This window comes from Vitis vinifera, chromosome 12 (genome assembly GCF_030704535.1).
Source record: "Vitis vinifera cultivar Pinot Noir 40024 chromosome 12, ASM3070453v1".
In the NCBI taxonomy this organism is placed as follows: Eukaryota; Viridiplantae; Streptophyta; class Magnoliopsida; order Vitales; family Vitaceae; genus Vitis; species Vitis vinifera.
Genome location: NC_081816.1, coordinates 206,986 through 229,093, shown reverse-complemented (window position 1 = coordinate 229,093; position 22,108 = coordinate 206,986). Strand labels below are relative to the sequence as shown.

At 38.0% G+C, this 22,108-nt stretch overlaps 1 protein-coding gene across 1 annotated transcript in view; it reads right to left on the bottom strand.

Annotated features, from left to right (window-relative positions):
* Positions 1 to 1,403: 1,403 nt before the first annotated feature.
* Positions 1,404 to 22,108, bottom strand: part of LOC100260862 (uncharacterized) — a 31,042-nt gene continuing 10,337 nt past the window's right edge. Inside the window, exons 6-12 of the mRNA XM_010658644.3 lie at positions 21,516 to 21,600; positions 15,829 to 15,950; positions 15,659 to 15,742; positions 3,957 to 4,103; positions 2,605 to 2,713; positions 2,384 to 2,503; positions 1,404 to 1,928 (exon numbers count right to left, since the gene is read on the bottom strand). Of these exons, the coding sequence (XP_010656946.1) occupies positions 1,855 to 1,928; positions 2,384 to 2,503; positions 2,605 to 2,713; positions 3,957 to 4,103; positions 15,659 to 15,742; positions 15,829 to 15,950; positions 21,516 to 21,600 (741 nt within the window). The 3' untranslated portion in view covers positions 1,404 to 1,854. The remainder of the gene's footprint in view (positions 1,929 to 2,383; positions 2,504 to 2,604; positions 2,714 to 3,956; positions 4,104 to 15,658; positions 15,743 to 15,828; positions 15,951 to 21,515; positions 21,601 to 22,108) is intronic.

The following is a 22,108-nucleotide window of genomic DNA, read 5'->3' as shown; positions in this document are numbered from 1 at the left end:
TCATTCTATCTTTGGATAGTATAACAATGGAGTCTTACATTGATATGTCAATTTCTATCCATTTATTACTTCCTTAGATTAGCAGTAGCTTAATCTAGTTGGTCACACATTATGAAGGGGTTGTCATTTTTAGCATCCATTTCCATTCATGATGTTGCAATATCTAGTACACTCTACGCTTACTCGGTGGTTGAGTGTTCAGCTCCCTTAGGTTCTCCCCTTGTTTGGCAATAGGTTTAGCCTGATTAGCCTGAACAATGTAACGTTTAGACTTAATGCCATAGAACTGTGAATTTGTGAGTGATCACTTTTCTGGTGTCAAAGTGTCAATGAAGTTGTGAAATCCAAAAGACTAGGTGCAGTCATCAATAAAGTGGCAGTGTTTACATGCCTCAGGGCCAATGTAGCTTTGGCAAGCTCCTGTGCATGCAAATTGAGAAACTTCATGCCTCTACACTAGCTTATTTTCCCTAAGGACTTAAACCTGCAATTGAAAAATATCTCAACTTGCAGAACAGTAGTTAGCTACAATGCCGAATCCCTCTAAGTACCTCACAAGTAGTTTGGATAATACGTTGAACAGTCAAGGGATTGCTTAAGAAAGAAACAGTTGGGAAACAATTGGTAAACTGTAAAAATGTAGATGGAGGAAAGAATCCCTTTTTCTATTTTTACAGTGGACTATTTGTAAGCAAAGAAGAATCAAATTCCCCACCATTAATGTGGATGTGGGTGGGTGAATCCTTCTTCCACTTTCCTGATAGAATACAAAAATTAATTTAATCAAAATTCTATTTCCTAAAGTACTAACATTTCTAAAAACCACTCCCAACACCTTTCTTATGCTAACCTAGCGTCGAGCAAAGAGCCTTGACTTGTGTGTGCATATTTGACATGTGAAGTGGATTCAGCCACACTCCTGGTTTGGGGGACACATGCCAACTAAAATTGGGCCATTGATTACCGCCCTACTCGGGCATGCTAGCAGTGCATCTACTTAGCTCACTCTTATATGTTCTTATTGTCCAACCCCCGAAAACTTTGGAGAATTACCTTTCCAAAGGGGGAGGCCCTTATTAGAGCCATTTGAAATGGGGATTTTCCCAAACAAGGCCCCAACCCTGGCCTTAAGAAAAGTGAAGACCAAACTAACGTAGTCATTTATAAGGAAGAGAGCATCCATCTCTAAAGTCATTCCTAATATCATTCCAAACGCTTCTACAAGAATCATCCCGCCATTACCAAGTCTCATGTACTCTTATCTACAGTCTACACACATGAACACATCCCTCCTGAATATCCACAAATCATTCCAAAAATATCAGACTCGTTGGTATCTGTTGGCTGACGGGCACTGGACACATGAGACCACACACCCAAATGAACTAAGGTAAGTTCAAAGGGGATAAAGTTTTATTTTATTCATATTAGAGAAACAACACCATTATTCATCAACACAATACTGAAGCATCGCCAGTAATAATAATAACAAAATTGTTAACCCTGAAATCTATTTTAATGTGTAAAAGAAAATATACAACCATGGTCTTTGGTAGACCATGTATCTAGGGGCTTCCCATGTGAATCCCACAATGTACAAGTACCTAAGACAACAGTCAACTCCCCAAGGAAAGAGCCATGATGCTGTTGAAACCAGCTTACCTACCAACCAACCAATGAAGCTATACTCCCTAGCAATGAGGACAGGAGAAACAAGCACAGAAATTACACAAGTAATCCAATATATTAACTCAATAAATACAATCTGCTCAATAGAAACTGGAAGGTTGCAAAAATCTATAGCATGACTAGAGAATTCCTTGGAAAGCACAAGCCAGTTATAATGCCCAACCCTTATCTATAAACACTTTTCGCGTTTGGTTTTGTCAGCATCTCAAGAAACCTGTACATCCAACGATCCAGCATTCCTGTTGATGAGACAGTACAAGTTACATACACCAAAACATAGAAATAAAAAAATAAATAAATAGCATCCAAATGAGAGTAGGCATTTTATGGAATAAATATATGGAAAGAACAATGCCTCTGTTCCCACCAGAGCAGGAGGTCTATTCAAACATCTACAACATCAACTCACTGTTCCAAAAGGCTGGATTTTTTTATAACATCTAAATCACTCCATATTTCAGTCCAAATTTTCACCCAAGCTAATAGAAACCAAGGCAGTATTTCTTTTTCTTCTTTTTTCCCTTTTTGGCAGGTTTCCAAGATATATAAATCATGTCATCTTAAATTCCTAGATTTCCCATAATCTTTAGTTGTAAATTTTTACCAAGTTTACGGGAACAACTGTTGTTTTATCATGTGTGAATGGCATATGGGGAATTTTAGGATCACAGTGAGGAAAGGGTAAGACACAAACCTGTTAAAGCAAAAGTACCACCTAATACCGCACAAAGCCGAGTAATGAAGTGAAGAAAACTGCGGCGTTCTTCTTTGATTGTCACAGTAACCGGTGATAGATCGTACAGGAAGTAAACAGCTGTATCAAAAGTCACAGCCTAGGGATCAGAAAAAAGTACCAAGGAGAAAGGGATGGGCAAAGTAGAAACAAATTCCAAACAACTCAAGGTAAAAGCCAACCTGGCCAAGTTCTATCAAACTCATTCATGGGGGAAAAATATTCCATGACAGAGAATTGATTAGTTGGTAAAACTTCTTTGGAAATATATCTGTATTCAGTTGGAACAATCTGCAGCAACCAAATAGAAGGATAAAACCAGCCCCAAAAATAACCTCTCAAATGCAGCCTAATAAAGAAAAATTAGAATGTATGTTCAATGCAAATTAAATGAGTAAATATGTTTTATATGAAGTATAAAGCTATTCCATTTTGTTTTCTCAGCATTCAAAGAGTACTTTTCTTTCTCAACTTGGGCAAGAAATAGATTCATTTGTTAACCTAGCCTTCTCGGGCAATAATGTTGGTCTCCGTATTTATTACATAAACCAACTCTCTGTGAAACTGCAATACAAAACACAATGGGTTGATCAAATTTTCATAGAGCATCCAAAGCCTCAACAAGATATCCAAAGGAAAACCATACTATCAACTTTGTGAGTTTATGACATACATCATAGATTGACTCCATTTTCACAGAAGAAACAAACTTGCACCAAGCCATCTGATGGCTAAATATCAATTAACAGCCACTTTGTCAATATCCAGGAATACAAGTTACATGCCTTATCCCTGGTGTTGACACTTAATAATCTGAGGAATGACAATAATGCTCTACTCCCTTTTTTGGGTAATTACCATCTATCCTTGAGTGGATATACTCAAGTTCCTATTGTCCATATGCTTTTGCAAATTGAGTAGTAAAACACTACAAGGTCCAGTACAGGGTATTGGATTCTCTCTACTCCACTCCCTCTTTTGAGTAATTAGCAACCGTACTTGAGGCAAACATATAATCCAGTACCTAGTTGCCCACACAGTTGAGTAAATTGAAGGTAAAACAGTTCAAGTTCTAGTGATAGGTATTGGATTCTCTTTCCACTAAAGTATGCATTCCCTTCAAAATAATAAGGCTAGAAAGTTTTTGAAAGAAGATAAACAATACAAAAAACCACATACCAAAACCAAATGATGGTTGTTAACATTGTTGATAGAAAAATTTAGGTTTTAGCATTCCATAATCAATGACATTAGTGTATATGCCTCATCTGACTTCAGTAATTAAAGAACGTCCATGATTATCCCACGAACAATGATTTTAACAGAGAAATCACCAGTCAGCTCAGGCAAATCTAGTAAAGTTTCCAGAGGCACACATTACATCAATTATGACCTATAAGAATGACCCTACAATAGCCATCTTCCTTTCGACAAGTGTGAGCAGAAAATCTGCTCATTCTACCTTTGGAGAAGAGCAAGACAGAAAAGGGTAGGCGATGGCTCTCTATTTTTATTCAAAGAAAGCAAGTCAAACCTTTATGTAATATTTGAATGTTCCACTTGCCCCACGCAGAATCCGCACCGTCCCATCAAGTGGATTATGGAGTCCTGGATATTTTGGCCCAAATGACAAATCATGAATGATGTGACTTACATTCACATGAATAGCTCCATCAAAAATCTGTCCAGAAAGGGGTTAAAATAGGTCATATGAAGTGAAAAAAGAGCAATTAAATTAATATCGATGCAGCCATTTTACAGAAGTTTTAAACGAGCCATTCAAGAATAAACCAGTTAAAGAACAATTATCCAACATACGTGTCTTATCACAAAATTTAAAAAGTTAACATTCAAAGAAAACTACAATAAGACAGACTCAAACATTTCAACACTTGAATGGACCAAAATTTAGCTTCATCTGATAAAAATGGGAGGCTTTGTTTCAGATCCTTCAACCAGAATCATAAATTTGTAAAAATGGACCAAAATTTAGCTTCATCCGATAAAAATAGGAGGCTTTGTTTCAGATCCTTCAACCACAATCATAAATTTATAAAAACTACACTTGGCATGTAGAATGAAGGAATGGCATAAGAAATAGGAATTTGTAATCTTAGGTTCTACTTTAAAAATTCCAGCACCAAGTTCCTAGGTGACACATCAGTACTTGGTCCAGTAACCTTAACAACAAAAACACTCGGCTATGTTGCTTAACGAGTGTCAATAACACAACACCAATTTTTTTTTACTAATTTAAAGGCACCCCAATACCCTTTATGCCTGCCTTAAGTAGAAAGTGTTGGAATGAGAATACGAGAAATTCCAGGTTCAATACCCAATAAGGGAAGAAAAGAAATATTGCCTACCCAAAAAGAGAATCAAATCAGTAACCTTCATAAAACAACTAAAACAAATGCCTGTCTACAAGATTAGTTACTGAACGTTCTCCCACATCTCCTGACAAACTTTCCATGCGAACTGGAGAGCATCTAACTCATTGTATTCAGGAGAACCCACAACACCACAAATACCACAAACAGCGACAGATTTGGGCCCACTGGGGTATAAATCAGAGCAGATGATTGATACTTCTTGCTCCTTTTACCTATGCAGCCAACACCAATTTGCAGTTCTTCCTTTGTGCAGTAACATGAAATCATTAAACCTGTCCTCCAGACTGCCACCTATGAAAAAAATAACCACTTCTCCAATGATCAGCATTGTCTTTTCCGCTGGAAAACATACACAGAAGGTGCATCACAGAGGGGGTGGACGCTGGTATATGTTGCTTCGATTGAGACATACATGATTGAGCTATTTCTGAAGACAAAAGGAATATTCAAAGTCGAAAGGGTTGCAACAAAATGCAATTTTATTTTTCATTGCCTCTCTATGGGAAAATTTTATTTGTTGTTTGAGGAAAACAGGGGAAAAAAAACAAAAACAAAAACAAAAAACAGAGTTTTTTTTAACTCTCTGTTGCTTTAAGATATAAGATAAAGGGAAAAAAAAACACCTTTTCCATTAAGGCATAACTGTCTTAGAAAAAGTGATTAAAAAACAAACAAACTTAATACCTAACACTACTAAGTATGATTTAGAGTTAAGATAAATTAAGGTCTATTAAGATTTAAGAAAATAAAATAAAATGATTGCCACCTACGTAAAACTTAACCTGTTGGTCTTCTGTTGGTCTCACTCATCAGAATACGAGACCATTTCAGGTACCTTCACCAACCTTCAGGGATACTTTGAAACTCTATTTCAGTTGTCTTTCTTTAGGACAAGAAAACCTGAATGACATGGATAATTGTCTGTCAGACAATGCAGGGGTCAATTCGATCACCCCTTTTTTTGAGTCATCTTTCATGGGAGTAGCAGTCCAGTTTATCACCCCATCAAATTGCCCTTCTGCAAATTCATTCATCATAAGGATTTATGTTTGCTTGGTTCAGTTACCTGAAGATTTGCAATATGACCCTTTTTAGGTATTCCCCTTCAGAATGAAGTTTTGTGCTACAGAGGAATGTCATATTCCATTTACCTCTCCCCACTTGATAGATTCATGGAGAATGATTCAACTGAGAATCTGCCATCTTTGCTTATCTTCCACTCTGTTGCATCCATATATATGTAGTCCAAAAAGAAGTGGACTATCTCTCACTCCCAATCATAAAACACCTTAACTCTAGGATTTCAGAACCCACTGTCACTGACAAACACCAATAATCTGCCAACATGGCCTCTTTGTTTCTGTATTCTAAATGAATCTCAAAAATCTCATTACAAGCAAGATCTCTATGCACCAAATCATTCTAGAACCTCACTCCCTGCCACCACATACTCTATCTGTGTAATATTTCAAAAAATCTTCCCAGGCTCTCCTAATACCCATCTGTTAGACCCTTTCAGAGTGACTTGTGGTGTGGGCTGAATGGTGACAATGGAGTGCTGGAAAGGCAATTTGTCTTGCAAAAATTGGCAGTCCAGGCTGTCCAGATCTGCCAATAGGACAGTTTTAGTGGTTACATAACTGCTACAACTCCTGAAAAATGCCAGAGGAATGACAGAATTTTATTGGAGAATTTAAATCCTAGGTAGTTGTGATACACCTGCCATGTAGGTAAATGTCAGGATTGTCAGTGGCAGATCCATTCATGGAATCAAGTAAACTGCAGAGATTTAGAGCCTCATGTCTGAGCAAAGCCCAATGCCGAATTTCCTTGTATATTTCAATGGGTTTGAAAGAAGAAAGGTTCGGCGGAGTTAGCCGATAAAATTCATTGGGCCTCTTTTTTTTTATTATTATTATTATTCAGAGAGAGAGGTTTTATTATTCGGAGAGAGAGGCCAGCTAAATAAAGTGTTTACAGCTTAGCACCTCACGCATCACAGAAAACTTGAAGTTAAAATTAGGTTTGTGACACCCTCCACAACACTGTACTAGACCGACTCCTCACTTACCCTAAACACCAATATCTCTTCTCCCTACATTCTCCCTGAATTTATTCATCATCACTCTTCTCTATAGGTTACCCCCTACAAACATCTACATCCATTACCTAACACCTTATTAATGACATTAAAATTCCTAATGCCCAATCTTCCTTCCTAATAGGACAGTAACAAAATATTAATAGTCCTTTAAGGGAATTTCTTCAAACTCCTGGCACCAAGCCATGAGCATGAAAACAAACCTAACCTGAAGAGCCTCAAAATAAGCCTCAATGTCTTAGATATCATTGCATCTACATATATATATATATAGGTAATATTCACAAGAAGGTATGGCAAATTCAAAAAAAGATTGTAAATAAGAGGATGAAATAACAAAGACTAATATCCCCAAATCCATCCATCCAATCTCATGGGGATAGAGAGTTAGCTAAACCAATCTCATCAGAATTAGTTCAAGATCCTCAAAAAAAAAAATGCTTCCAAATACAGCCCAAAAAAATGAAAAAAAAAAAAGGCAAAGAAATAAAAGAGAAAAGAAAAAGAAAGTGGATACACACTGACATTGTCTTCAGCCTTTTTTTTTTTTTTTCCTAATAACCCAGGAACCTTCCATGGTCAAGCCCTTAGGACCCTCCATGGAGACCCAAACCTCGGGGTGCTGATAGTCCTGTAACAACCAGCACTAAGCAAATTCAGGGTATCATCAATAGAAAAATTCAAACCTAGGACCATACGCTACTTACTGGAACCACACTTCCTAGTGTTCACCCTAACCAACTAAGCTACCCTGACGGGTGTCTTCGGCCTTATAAATGCATAAAAGATGATAATCAAACACAAACATTAATGCATAAAAGATGATCAATGAAATCCGCAGCCAAAAGAGATAATAAAAAATTTGGATTTTGACAGATCATTTCATTAGTAATTCATTAAGTAGAATGCAACCACAATGGCTTGGTCAGAGAAAACCTAACCCTATTTAGAAACCTAGAATTAAGGCTCTAGGATCCAGACAAGTTCAGGAGCCTTTTTATTCAGAGGAAAGTGCCTTTTGGTAGATGTTTTAGATTTTCTGGGTAGAAGAATTTCTATTTCATTTAAGTTTCTAGTTTGAGATATTAGAAATCTCCTATTCATTTGCAACCAGCCCATTAATGTTCAGAAACTACCTATGCTAGAGAACTTTTTGAGTAGTATTTGGTTTCTAAACCCTTGGTTGTATAATGATATTGATTAAGGTTAATGAAAATTTAAAATTTTGCTTTGTTTAAAGATATGATTGCCTAGTTTCCTCTGATCTCTTCTACTTCTTTTTCTTCTCTTTTTCCTTCCAACTTTTTTCTTCTAAATCTCTGAGTGGCAGTATTTTCTGTTTTAATACCATACAAGTCACCGTCCTTTCCTTACTTCTCTAAGGTACCCTACCTTCAAATCTCTAAAAGGATATCTCCTAAGCATCTCAAAACAACCAATTAGATGCTTTGCAGAAATTCAGTCAACCTTTATTCGGAATTCCAGCAGCTATTTACCTTAAAAACCTAGCCCTAAGCACCAAGCCTTGAGCCTCGGCAATTTGACTTCAATCTCCATAAGCCATAAAACCAATAGCCTGTCCTAGACATTGGACCATCAATTTTTTATTTTATTTTTTTATAGGAAACGACAAAGGAATATATTGATAAAAAGAAGGTACAATTAGAAGGATGAGGAATCCTCCCATCAAAGAAAAACAAGACTACAAGTAATCAAATATAAGAAAGTACAAAAAGAGAAAAGTAGACACTCTAGTTACACGCCGCTAACCAATCAAGTTGTAACATGTTAAGAGGAATCCCCTTAAAAACCTTAGAACAAAAAGCCCAAAAAGAGGTAAGAAAACAAATAGAATCCCAAAGATACTCAGAATTCCTTGCTTTGTCCTTGAAAATCCTTGCATTTCTTTCCCGCCACACCACCCACATTAACGCGATGCACGCGTTTTGCCATAAAACAATCCCTCTCTTGGAAGATCCAAAACCATTAAAATTACTAGATAACATGTCAGAGATGCTCCTTGGGGAAACCCAATCCATCTTTGCTGATTGAAATAATCTGTGCCACAACCCTATCGTCAAAGAGCAATGAAGGAAGAGGTGATCTACTGTTTCTCCATGCTTCATGCACAACTTACATATGTCAGGGCTAAGTGTTTTGTAGGGTCTTCTCAATTGTAGCAAGTCATTAGTATTAACCTTCTTGTGAGCCACCAACCAGACAAAGGACTTGACTTTAAAAGGGATTTGAGCATTCCAGACAAACTTGGTAGGGAAAACTGGAGGCGACTCAGAATATTGGGATAAGGCCAAAAAGAAAGATTTGACTGTGAAAAGACCTGAAGGAGATAAGGACCAAGATCTCTTATCTGGAACCGAAGATGATATGTGTAGACGATCAAAAGACTGCATAAGGCCCTCTAGATCTTCTATCTCAGAATCAGAAAGATTTCGACGAAAAGTGAAATTCCAAGAGAAGGGGCGGGTATAACCAAGAATTGATGAAATAGGAGCATTTTTATCCGTGACTACGCTAAGTAATCTTGGATATTGGACACCCAAAGGTTGTTCCCCCCACCACAAGTCATCCCAGAACCGAATTATATCCCCATTACCTACCACAAACCGAGTAAACTTGGAAAACTCTTGGTAGACTAGTGCAATGGCCTTCCAAGGACAACGATGAGACCATCTAACTATGTTGTTGACATCCCAACCATTGGAGTGTGATCCATAAATGCTTAAAATCACCTGATGCCATAGAGCTAAACCCTCCCTAGGATATCTCCACAACCACTTCCCTAAAAGAGCGACATTCCTTATAGATATCTTTCCAAAACCCAATCCCCCTCTCGATTTCGGCTTACACACTACGTCCCAATTAACCAAATGGTCTCTTTTGCCTTCCCCTACGCCTGACCATAAAAAATCTCTTTGCATTCTCTCAATTTTTGCTGCCACAGAGGCGGGAATCTTAAACAAGAAGAGAAAGTAACAAGGCATATGGGTGAGACAAGATTGAATGAGAGTAATTCTGCCTCCAAAAGATAAATAAGTCCTCTGTCACCCATCTAATCTCCTTGATATCCTCTCAATCATAGGATCCCAAAAGCCACTCATCTTAGGATTCCCTCCCAGAGGAAGACCTAGGTAAAGTATAGGCCACCCAGAAGCCTTGCAGTCAAGCATCTCGGCCAACCTAGAAAGGTGATTCTGCTCAAGATTAATACCATAGATATAGCTTTTGTCAAGATTAACTTTCAAACCGGAAATATGCCCAAACACTAGCAGGACATTCTTAAGGGTCATCATATCCTCCTCCCGAGAGCTGGAAAAGAAAATGGTATCATCTGCAAATTGTAAGTGGGAAACCCTTGTTCTATTCCTACCCACCCTGAAACCCTCCAAGACGTTTCTCTCCTCAGCTTTCAATAACATCCTACTCAATACATCTGCCACTATAGTGAACAAGAACGGTGATAAAGGGTCTCCTTGTCTTAAACCTCTAGATGCCTTAACCCACCCTTTCGCATTACCGTTCACCAGGACTGCAAAAGAAACCGAGGACAAGCAACCTCTCATCCATTTCCTCCATCTAAGACCAAACCCTTTCATCTCCAACACATGATCCAAAAAATCCCAACTCACATGATCATAGGCCTTTTCAAAGTCAATTTTGAATACAACTCCTTCCTCCCCTGATCTTCTTTTCTCATCCACTATCTCATTGGCTATGAGAACTGCATCCAAAATTTGTCTCCCTTGTACGAAGGCTCCTTGAGTAGAATGGATGGTCTCATGAAGTACCCCTCTTATGCGCCCTGCTAACACTTTGGCTATTATCTTGTAAAGACTAGTGATCAAGCTAATAGGTCTAAAGTCTGAGATTCTCCTTGACATGCTTTGTTTAGGTAACAGAACTATAAAGAAAGCATTGGTGCTTTGATTAATAATTCCGCTCCTATGAAATTCTGCAAACACTTTCACTAGATCCTCCTTTATCACTTCCCAACAATCTTGAAACACTGCAATGGTAAAGCCATCCGGCCCCGGAGCCTTATCCCTGTCCATCTGAAAAATAGCCTTAAAAATCTCTTCTTCAGTAAAGGGGGATTCCAACCTAAACGCACTCTCACCAGATATAGGGGACCAATCTAAGCCTTCCACTCTCCAAAATTCTCCAGAAGGACTCGTGTAGAGCTTTTCGAAATACCTTAAAATCTCCTCTTTTATGCTCTCTGAATTATTCATCATTAGGCCATTTTCATTCTCCAACTCCTTAATAAATTTCCTATTTCTCCTGCCATTGGCCACCTTATGAAAAAATTTTGAGTTACAATCCCCATCTTTTACCCATTTCACCCTAACTTTTTGTCTCCAATGTATTTCTTCCCTCAAAATCAACTCCTCTAACTCCCCTTTTTTTAAAGCTCTTTGGGCTAAAAGTTCATGGGATAGGCCCCCTTCTTGCTCCAATGAATCAAAGTTAACTAAATCAGATAAGATATCTTTTTTCCTTTTACTTAGCTCTCCAAAAGAAGCCTTATTCCACTCTTTCAATTTGGCTTTAACGAACTGTAATTTCCTCATGAACTTGTGCCCTTCCCACCCATTTCCTTGAAACTCCCTCCACCATCTTCCAAAATTCTCCTTAAAACTAGGATGTTGCAACCACATATTTTCAAACCTGAACGGCGTTGGACCCCACTTGAACGGATTAGTTTCCAAGACAATCGGCCAATGATCCGATGTCCATCTTGGTAGTACTCCTTGAATACTTTGAGGAAATGCTTGTTCCCACTCATTTGAGTATAGGAAACGATCTAATCTCTTGCAAACTGGATTCACTTGCATGTTTGACCAAGTAAATGATGCACTCCTTAAAGGTAAATCTATCAATTCGCAATCACTTATGAAATCATCAAAATCCTTCATGCTTGGGGTTAATCTAGAACCGCCCAATTTTTCTGAACTTCTCCTTATGACATTAAAGTCACCGCCCACACACCAACGCGGAGAAGCCAGCCCAACAATGTCTGAAAGCTCCACCCAAAAATCCTTCTTGAGAGCTGAGTTGTTTGGGCCATAAACTGCAGATAGCCACAGAGATTCGCAACCATCCAATGCAAACTTGATTGAGACCGAAAAAGAACCTAACACTACCTCCTCCCTGCTCAATTTTTTAGCGTCCCATATGATCAAAATCCCACCCGAAGCCCCACATGCCGGAAGGGCTGCCCAATCCTTATTTCTGGCTGTCCAAACACTACCCACGAATCTTCTATCACACTCTTCCTTTTTTGTTTCCTGAATCATCACTACATCCGGCTTTTCTGATCTCAGAAAATCCTTAACCACCCTTCTCTTTTTCTTTGAACCCAAACCCCTGGTATTCCAACTGATTATCTTCATGTGAAACTTTGTGACCCTAATCTCCGAACCAAAACCAGTTAGTCTCACAATCCTGTGGAGCATTTGCTCTTCCTCCTGGAATATACCTTGATATCCAGAGTCTTTAAAACCTCACGTACTTTTGCCATTTTCCTAGGGGACAGTCCTTCTATTTGGAACTCGCCCGAAGGAGAGCCCGCAATACCTCCCAAGTGAACTGTAGCCTTACTGGACTCCTTGCAAGGTGATCTTAAATTAGCTGAGAGAGAATTGACACTCTCAGACATCTGGTAAGGACAAGCAGGCTGGATCACCTCCGTTTCCATTTCTAAATTAGGAATATCAACAGGAATTTGACCTTCATCGTTGACTTTTTTGGAAAAAAATTCAGAGTTTACTCGGTTTTCCATGGGTGCCAAAGATTGAGAAGATGAGTCGGGAGACATGGGGGTAGAGGGACACAGAATGTGTACAGGAGGATTCAAGAGGGAATTAGTGAAGCCACTAGAAGAGGGTATATATGGATGGATGGAATTAAAAAGTGAAGGCGTTACCTCCAGAATTTCCGCAACCCTTGAAACACAGTTCCCCATCAAGCTAGGCCCTTTACCTCTGGTTTCTGGCGAAGAAGGCTTAACCATGGCTGCTGAGCCACGAGAATCAGACCCCACTCGGCCCAAAAAACCTTCCATATCTTTGTTGGATGAAAAAATGTTCAGATCTGCTTCCTTTCTCGACGACGAGTCCCTTTCCCCTAAATTTTCCTTGCGAAGCCTTGGAAAAAATGGAGAAAAGAGAGGGCTTGCATTTAATCCTCTGTTTGCCTGAGATTCGGCGCCTAAATCGTCTGTCTTTGGTTCCTCTTCGCTGTCCACCTTGATTTTTCCGCGCGAAATGGGCTCACTACTGCTCCGGATACCTTGTCGGTGCTCTGAGCTTGGGGGAAAGAAGGTTGACCACCGCTTCCTTGAACCGTACAATACCTTCTTCTCCGCTAACCTGCTCGACTGAAACTCGAGGAGTCCAGGAGCTGATTTCACCTTTTCGATTGCAGAAGATGCGTCTTCTTCTTCCTTGCGTGACGACCCCACAGTCACAACTGGGGTAACCTCTTCTGGGCTTAGGCCCAAGCCCAGCAGGCCTTTAATCTTGCAGCCCATTACAGCTCCACTTGGATCAGTCTTTGCCAGCGCCTGGGCCTTCCTCTCTCGGGCTCGAACAACCCACATCAGCAATAGCCTCATCTTCTCCGGCCCAATCTCCTCCTGCTTCTCCAATCCCGTCCATCCCATCTGTTGATTTCAAACGAGACTGTGACGGGAGCTGGCAGCCCTTACCCCTTTCTCCCTCCTTCCTGTCTGTTATCCTCCCCGACACGGTACCTTCCCTCCTCCGTTGATCTGCCGCACTCCCCTCGTCTTCCTCCACCTGTCCCCATGTGAGAAGCGACAGCCACCCGAGTCGACTCACCCTTCTCGCTACCTCTCCGTCTTTCTTCGTCTCCGACCACTACGACGACGACTGTGAACGCCCAATCCCCATCAGTCACCTCTAACATAGCTAGAAGGATTGCCCTATCCTTCATTACAATCTTTAATCTCGCCCTGCTGAGATCGAATAACTTCAGCGTACGCCAATCGATTTCTTTTACAAACCCCCATTGCTCCACAATCTTCTTCAGGTGAACCTCCGACCATAGGTGAAATGGCAACCCCCTTAATTCGATCCATCCTTCTCTAAATTTCCCATCTATTTCCGCATTTTCTTTCGGCGACCATCTTCGCAGCTGAATAATGTTCCTTTCCCCAACCCTTAACTTCCTCAAATCATGGAGAAATAAGGCTTCCTTGGTTGTTTCAACGAAAAATACACCCTTTCCAACTGAAAAGGGTACGATCCTTACAACACCATTCTTCCCTAAGCTTCTCGCCACCAATCTTCCAACCTCAGCCCAATTCTCCCTGTCAAACTTGCTTTCACATATCACAGCACGCGCCCACCTCCCCACTGGAACTAGACCACCTCCTCTTGGTCCTTCGTCACTAACTGTCTTCGCGTAGGATCTGTGCATCGAGCCCACTTTGTAGTGAGGCCAACTTTCCCCTCTTAAATTCCTTCCTTTTTCTTCTGCATTCGGATAGGGGACCACCAGCATTGTATCTAACGCTTTTTTGATACTCTCCCAACCTCTGCCCTTGTCGCCCTCAGGAATGATCAGAACGGAAGGTTTTCTGTTGGTAGCAAACTCCGAGATCCTTATGAACCTTCCATGGTTGTTGAAGCCAACTTCCAACAGATGAGCCCTGCATTTTCCCCTGAATTTTTTGTTGAACCCCATATGACTCTTCAATGCTAAGGCTTTCGTCAAGTATTCAACCAACCACCCAACTGCTTCCTTTTCAAAACCTAATGCAAAAACAGAGCCTCTACTTATCTCTGTCATCGAACACCATTCACCTCCTTGATCTCCTTCCAACCTAATCAAGAAGGTCTTCCTCTCAATCAAGACCTTCACCGTCTTCCTCTCAACCACCTCCTTTCTCATGATTCCTTCAGTTATTGACTTAAAAACGGTGAAACATCAACAACCAAGGACTTTGGGCCACTCGGTAATGAATCACAGCAGTTAACTTGGACCATCAATAGGAAGATTGTAGACAACATTATTGATGGTTTAAATTAAAGTATCGGTAGCATATGGATCTAAAAAGAGGAATTTAGTAACGAAAATTAGAAAATGAGAAATCAAGAACATAGAGTGATAGATATTAAAGATAAAAATGGAAAAATCAATATAACTACAAGATCTGCAATATCTTCGTACTCGCATGTGGCGGGGTGGGTTGTAATTGCCAAAACAACATATGATAAGTCACCTTTTGTAGTAGTTTTAATTAAGTGTGTTTTTTCTGTATTCTCTGTTCTCAATAAATAAAACAAAAACAAAAACAAAGACAAAACAAAAAAACCAAACACTACTATGGTTGGCAGGTCAAAAAGATGTCCAAAATGGCCTGTAATGAAAATATTAGAAAAAGAAAAAGGTTTCCGAAACATTCTTTTTTTATGGGTTGGGGGGAGAACAAATCTGGCAAAGCAGTGTTAAGTAAGAATATGAGATAACAAAAATGTGCTGATAAGCTAACATAAACATTGACAAAAATTAGCCCCATAAACAATTATAATCTCTAAAACTATGACATGCCAATTACACCATTGACATTCCTTTAAGAAAAATATATTAGAATAACCAGGTTGTGTAAGAAAATACTTGAGAGCAGATGCATCAACTAAGCATATTTGTAGATATCATATTCAATTGAGCAAAAGAAAAAGTAAAATAAAAACTGACCATTTGAGCAACAAAAATATTTAATCCGTGAACCGAAATATGGAAGTTCCCAGCTACCCTTTGGACATCCAAAACCCCATAAACCTGCAAGAAGCTTTCACCTAACCATTTAGATCATAAAGATGAATACATATCTTTAGAACTCTAAAGCAGGAAGAGCAAAACCATACCCGGCATCCTTCCCCATTTGCTAATGCTTGTTTCACCTTCTTGACCATATTTTCAGCATCTTGATCAAAACTATGTGCATGCAGCTTCTGATCTGAATCCCCATGATGATCTTTATTGTGATCTGGTTAAAGCTTTCCAACAAAGATTAATCCCTTTAAGTAATAAAAATGTCAGAACAAATTATCAAAGGACCTTCAACATATGAAAAGCGCAAGAAACATAACAAACCTAACTTTTCCTTGATTAGACTACTGGATCAGTGGAGAAGAACTAATTTATCCTTAGGGTGGTGGATTACCTTGATGCAGTATTTTTTGCCTCATATTCCTACTAACTTTTATTGGTGTTCAAGATCCTAGTCAATTCATGCCAACAGAGAGAGATCAAAGAGATTTCTTGTAGTCTGGTTAGGGGAGAATAGGTGGAACCATCTGATAGGTTGGAATCAGGTTTCCAAACTACAAGGTGAACGAAGACTAGGTGCTCGTGTCTTTGCCTTGAGAATGTCTTTTTACATACATTGGCATGGAAGTTTCAAAGAAAAATCGACTATTTATGGCATATGGAGATTCACAAGAAGAGCAAATCTATGGCATAGGGTCATCAGGCGTATTTATGGGTCCTATTATAATAGTTGGAACATAGAATGCCAAAAGCTGGTTCAAATGGTTGCACCATTGTCACCAGAAGCCTATCAAACAGATCTTTTTTTTCTTCCCCTGAATTTTCTTGTTTTCCTCACTTTTCTGCTGGTGACAAGACTAATATCATTTTCTAGAAAGATACTAGGTGAAGAGATTAGCCCTGCAAGTTCAACCCCCTTACTATCTATCTGCCCTCTGAGTTGAGAGATTCTGTGGCATTTATCACATTTCAGATCACTCCCCTCCATCCAAAATCCTGGAATTTTAATTTTTGATGTAACCTATTAGACCATGAAATTTATGATTTGTTACTATTTTTGTTCTAGCTTATGAATGAACATTTCACTTTCTCCTTCCAGGTTATTTTCCACCTGCTCCTTTTATTTCTTGCCATGTCTAGTTGAGTTACTCTAGTTCCCTTTCTCGTAGTCAGTGTCATTTGAAAAGCCAAAGCTTCACCTAAAGTCAAGGTCTTGATATCTAGTGGCAAACAAAAAGGTTACACCAATCACATTTGCAAGTGAGGACTTATAGAGCTTTGAACCTAACTAGTGTACCATGTGTGCAGCAGTGGTGACATTGTCAATCATCCTTTCCTTCATTGCCAAGTAGTGCTGGGATTATAAGACAAACCTCTATAAGCTAGGCTGTTTGGGTTCCTTCTAAATCTGTAGTTAGTATGCCTATGATTGCATCCCAAAGTTTTGGAGGGTATATCAAGAACAAGGTTTTTTGAAAAGAAGCCATGCTGATTTTTCTTTTGATGATTTGACTAGGGAGAATGTCAGAATCTTTAAAGTAAATGGAATCCAGTTGGGTCATATGAGACTCTGCTTACTTTCTCAATCCCCTTCGGTGTCAGTCACTTCAAGAGTTTTCAAATGCCTTGGTATAATCATGTTGGATTGCAGATCCATCTCCAATAGGAGTATTGAGCAACAAACAAAAGAAGGTCACCATAATGCCATGTTCTGAGTCTTGGGTCTGAGGACTTATAGAGCTTGAACCCTAAGTTGAGTATTAAATTTCCAGGTATTGATGACAGTATTTTTCTTTTTCTTTTTTATAAATAAAGACTAAAATTAAAATAAAGAGTCACCAAAAAAGCAACTCAAGGTATACAAGAAAACACACCTTCCTTCACCACCAAGGCTCGACCAAAAGAAAACAAAATAAGAACCTCAACAAGTGCCCAACCCATAATTTTAAAAGGCGCGCTTCAAGCATGCCTAAGCTCAAGGCGCCACCACTCCCTAGTTATAGCGCCTTGGTTGCCAAGATACGCACCTCATTGAAAAGGCGTGCCTTGTCAGCTTTACTCTTCCTTTTTAAACACTTTTATTTTTGAAATTTTTAATTATATGCTGAAATTTATATAATTTCATTACTTTTTCATTAAATGCTTCTTTTAAATGTTTTGAATCTTAGATTCTTTATTGATCAGATTAGATTTTGAATCATATTTACAAAATTGATGTGTATCCTAGGTCACATTTCACTTCATTCAGGCACACACATTGTGTTGCGCTTAAGCTATAGGAGACTTTTGCGTCTTAAGTGCTCCTTGCGCATTTCAAAACTATGGCCCAACCATTCAAAAAAACTTACTAAAGTCAGTGAACAATTATCTATAAACAACTTCATCTCAAACCAGGGCAAGCAAACAAAATCCCTTTTCAGCTTTTGGATAGAAAAAACCTTGTTATTGAATGCAATGTTGTTTCTTACCTTCCAAACCGTCCAAAACAAGCACAAAGGGCTTGCTTGCCAAACCTTCTTGCATTTTTTTGCCCACAAAAAAACCATGTCATCCCAGCAAAGTATCTCTAACCAACAAACCCAAGACACCCCAAAAGTACAAAAAGCAACTCTCATAAAACCTTTGTCATTTCACAATGGAGAAGCAAATGATCTATGGATTCTTCATGTCCAAGGCACAAGAAACACCGATTTGCTAAATACCAACCTCATCTCTAAACTTGATCCAAAGTTAGAACTTGATCCCATACTGTCTCCCATGCAAAAAAAACTAACTTTGGGCTGGACCCAAGAAATCCAAATGCCACTCGTTGGAAAAGACCCACCCAAGCCTGGTTCCAAAACATTGTATAGGAAATTAACTGTAAAATTATCACTCTTTGTCATTGACCAAAACAATGTATCTTCCACATCTCTACAAACTCTCTACCCCTGCAAACAAGTCAGAAATCTCCTCGCACAATCCACCTTCCAATGATAAAAAGATCTAGAGAAACAAGGATTCCAACCCCCTCCCCCCCCTTTCAGCAGAAAAATTCCAAACATTCTCCACCCATGCATTGTTAAAAAGAGGTAAAGCAAATAAGGAAACAACACACACAATAGATTATCCCCACACTACCTATTCTTCCAAAAAGCACCCTCCACCCAGTACCCACCAAAAAGGAATACCTAGATCTCACATTGATCATATTTTCCTTCATTGCCCAGTAGTGCAGGAATTATAACACAAACATTTCAAACTTGCTCAATTGCTTGGGTTCCTCAATCTACGGTTAATATGTTGGTGACTACAATACTCAAACTTTCCAACTTCACCCAACATGCCTGCATTGACACAACATAGGTGTGGGTATGATATCTTTGTTGAATACTCCTAGTTCAAGATTAAACATGAATATTTAGTAGATGGTGCACCATGAATAGGTTGTGTTATACTCGCACAACATAGGGTGAGTCAACATCTGATATGTGGGGTTTTTCGCAAAACTCTATTCACAGTGCTTATCATTCTTTTCAAGAAAAATTGGAGTTTTTTACAATAAAAATTTCAAGTGGAAAATTAGCACTACATATTCCTAATTTTTTGTGAGGCTTGGTCATCCTAGTTCAACACCACTCTTCCCCATCCACTCATTTTAAGTTCTATTTACTTTTCAAATAAAAACTTTTATTGTAAACATATTTTGGACTTATGTTAGAAGGATCAAGCACAGAAGTTGTTTTAGGGTGAGTCATCAATGCTGCAGGAGTTCATCTCTCGAGGCTTGAACATTTTCTCACTTTCTAGACCCATTATTGGAAATGGTTTCCACATTCATCCTTGAAAGGATTTCAGCGAGGGGAATTGGCCTTTTCTGAATTATTTTCACATTGGAATTCCCTTTTCTTTGCAAATTTGCTCAAGAGAGGCTTTCGAATAGTAAATTTTCCCCATCTTTACAAAGCTAAGTTTCGAAGGCATCTTTGAGGCACACTTCAAGGCATGACGCATCCAAAAACTGCACTGAGGTGTTGGGAGAAAAGCAAGACTCCCAAAAGGCGTAAACCTTAGGAGTTGATGCACGCTTGAGGCACACTTTCGGTGCACCTTTTATACTCCAATGTTTGAGGGGTAAGCCTACAAAATATTGAGTTTTTTTATTTATTTAATATTTTAATTAGATTAATAATTAGTTTTTATGAGACTCTAATGTTAGCAAAATTAATATATTTAAGAAAAATATCCAAGATCAAAAGAATAATTAGCTTAATCTGTTATTAATTGAGCGTTTATTTTCACCATATTTTCGTATTCAACAGGCAAGAACTTGTTTATGAAAAGGCAACTATATGATACATGTATTTTGAAAAATATTTAATTTTTATTTATGTAATATTTTAACAATTAATATTTAAAAAAAAAATTTGAGAAAGACATTCAAGAATAAAGATTAAGAAAATTATTGATATAACATACTATTAATTTAGCTTTTATTTTTGCTAACTTATCCTTTTCAATAGATAAGAACTTATTTATGAAAGAAAAAAACTAATATATATATATAAATATAAGATATGTATTTCAAAAATATTTTTTCCATCTAATATTTTAATTGGCCAACAATTAATATTAATAAGACTATTTAATATTAAAAAATTGATATATTTAAGAAACATATTAAGACGAGGAGAATAATTAATTAAAGGGATATTTTATTGAAAGGATCAAAGTATGACCCTATTCAACAAAAATGACCCCCATTTTTTTTTTAAAACAAGAATGATTTAAAATTTAAAACTTCCATATAAAAGTAAAGCATCTAGTATAAAAAATATAGATTTATCATATAAATTTAAAAATCACTTTCTGAAATTTCAAATTTTGAGATAGTAAAAAATTTTTGATACCACAATTTTTATAAACTGTTTTTAAAACCATTACTTTTTCAATGCAAGAAGGGTCTAAGAGTTCTTGCATCTTATATAAAAATTACTACTATTTTTTTACTTTAATAACAAAAGATAGGAAGTATATCTAAATGTACACCTAACGAATCATTAATGTTTCAATCATTGAATCTAATGTGGGCTTCATTTAAAAGGTTTTCAATGTGAAATGATAAAATTCACATTTATATTTTTAAAATTTTTAAATATGAAATTATATATAAACTAATATATTTAATAAATATTTAATTTTTAAATTTTATAACTATAAATCACATATATATAATATAATATTATATCATATAACATAATATAATCGAAGTGGGGAGGAGTTAAAGTTCGGGGCGAGGAATAGGGTCCCCATCCCCACCCCCCATTAGGGGGCAAACCCCCTAATCTCTCCTAGAAGTTCCTCCATGGTTTTTTTTAAAAAGTTTGTTCCACCTTCTCATAAATGAAGAAATGTTTCATGTGTAGAAATATAGCCCATAGGAGGCCATATTATGCCTATGATGGGTATAGAAGTCTCAAATTGATCTAAACAATACCAAGAAAATAAGAATTGAAGATAGCTCATGACACCAAAAATTTTGAAGCGAAGACTAAAAGGTTTTAAGCTTTTAACTTGCAATACTAAACAAAAATTCATAGCAAAAACTTAAGCATGCATTTCAAATTTCAAGATCTCAAGTTTAGCCATCACAAGGGTCATCCATCTTTTAAATTCAATTGAGATTGCAAAGAAACAAGTTGAGATAGTAAATGCCGGATTAATTAAAAAGAAAACGTGAAATAAAAACAGTAGCTAACTTCTTAAAATTAGAACATGGGTGTAGAATGCACCAAGATGTTACCATGTTTGTGATCAGCATGTTCCTTTTCCACAAGATCAGACAAGTACTCAGTACCAATGATAAAGCCATCTCTATTCAGGCGAAGCTGCAGAAACTCTCAATTGATTAGCAGCATAGAAGATCATCTACCATGAAGAGAGAGAGAGAGAGAGAGAGAGAACATATACAAGAAGGTGCTCTGGAAATTATAGCACTTAAACATGTACAGGAAACTTTATAAAGGTCTATTTTGTGACTAGTGATCATTTAGCATTGCATTTTTCCTTCACTCTTATTCTAGAATTTCCAGCTCAGTGACTTTCACCCCAAACCCTCTTCTTGTCAGCAGGCTAAAGCATCCATGCTGCAAACTAGTTTTGGTGGCAAGAGGAGAAAGAAGCAAGCTGATATTGGCAAGGGATTGCTAAACGCCAATTTTGGCCATTTGAGCCACAAGGAACTCTAGAACTTTCTTTGGTATGTATAAGATGGGAAGAAGGCTCTAATAAAAGTGACCTTAGCTTCTCCCTGAACTTGAGCTTTGAAAAAAACACCTTGAAGTGCATCACAAGGCATTAGAAGCATGCTTAAGGAAGCAAAAGATTCAGGGCTAG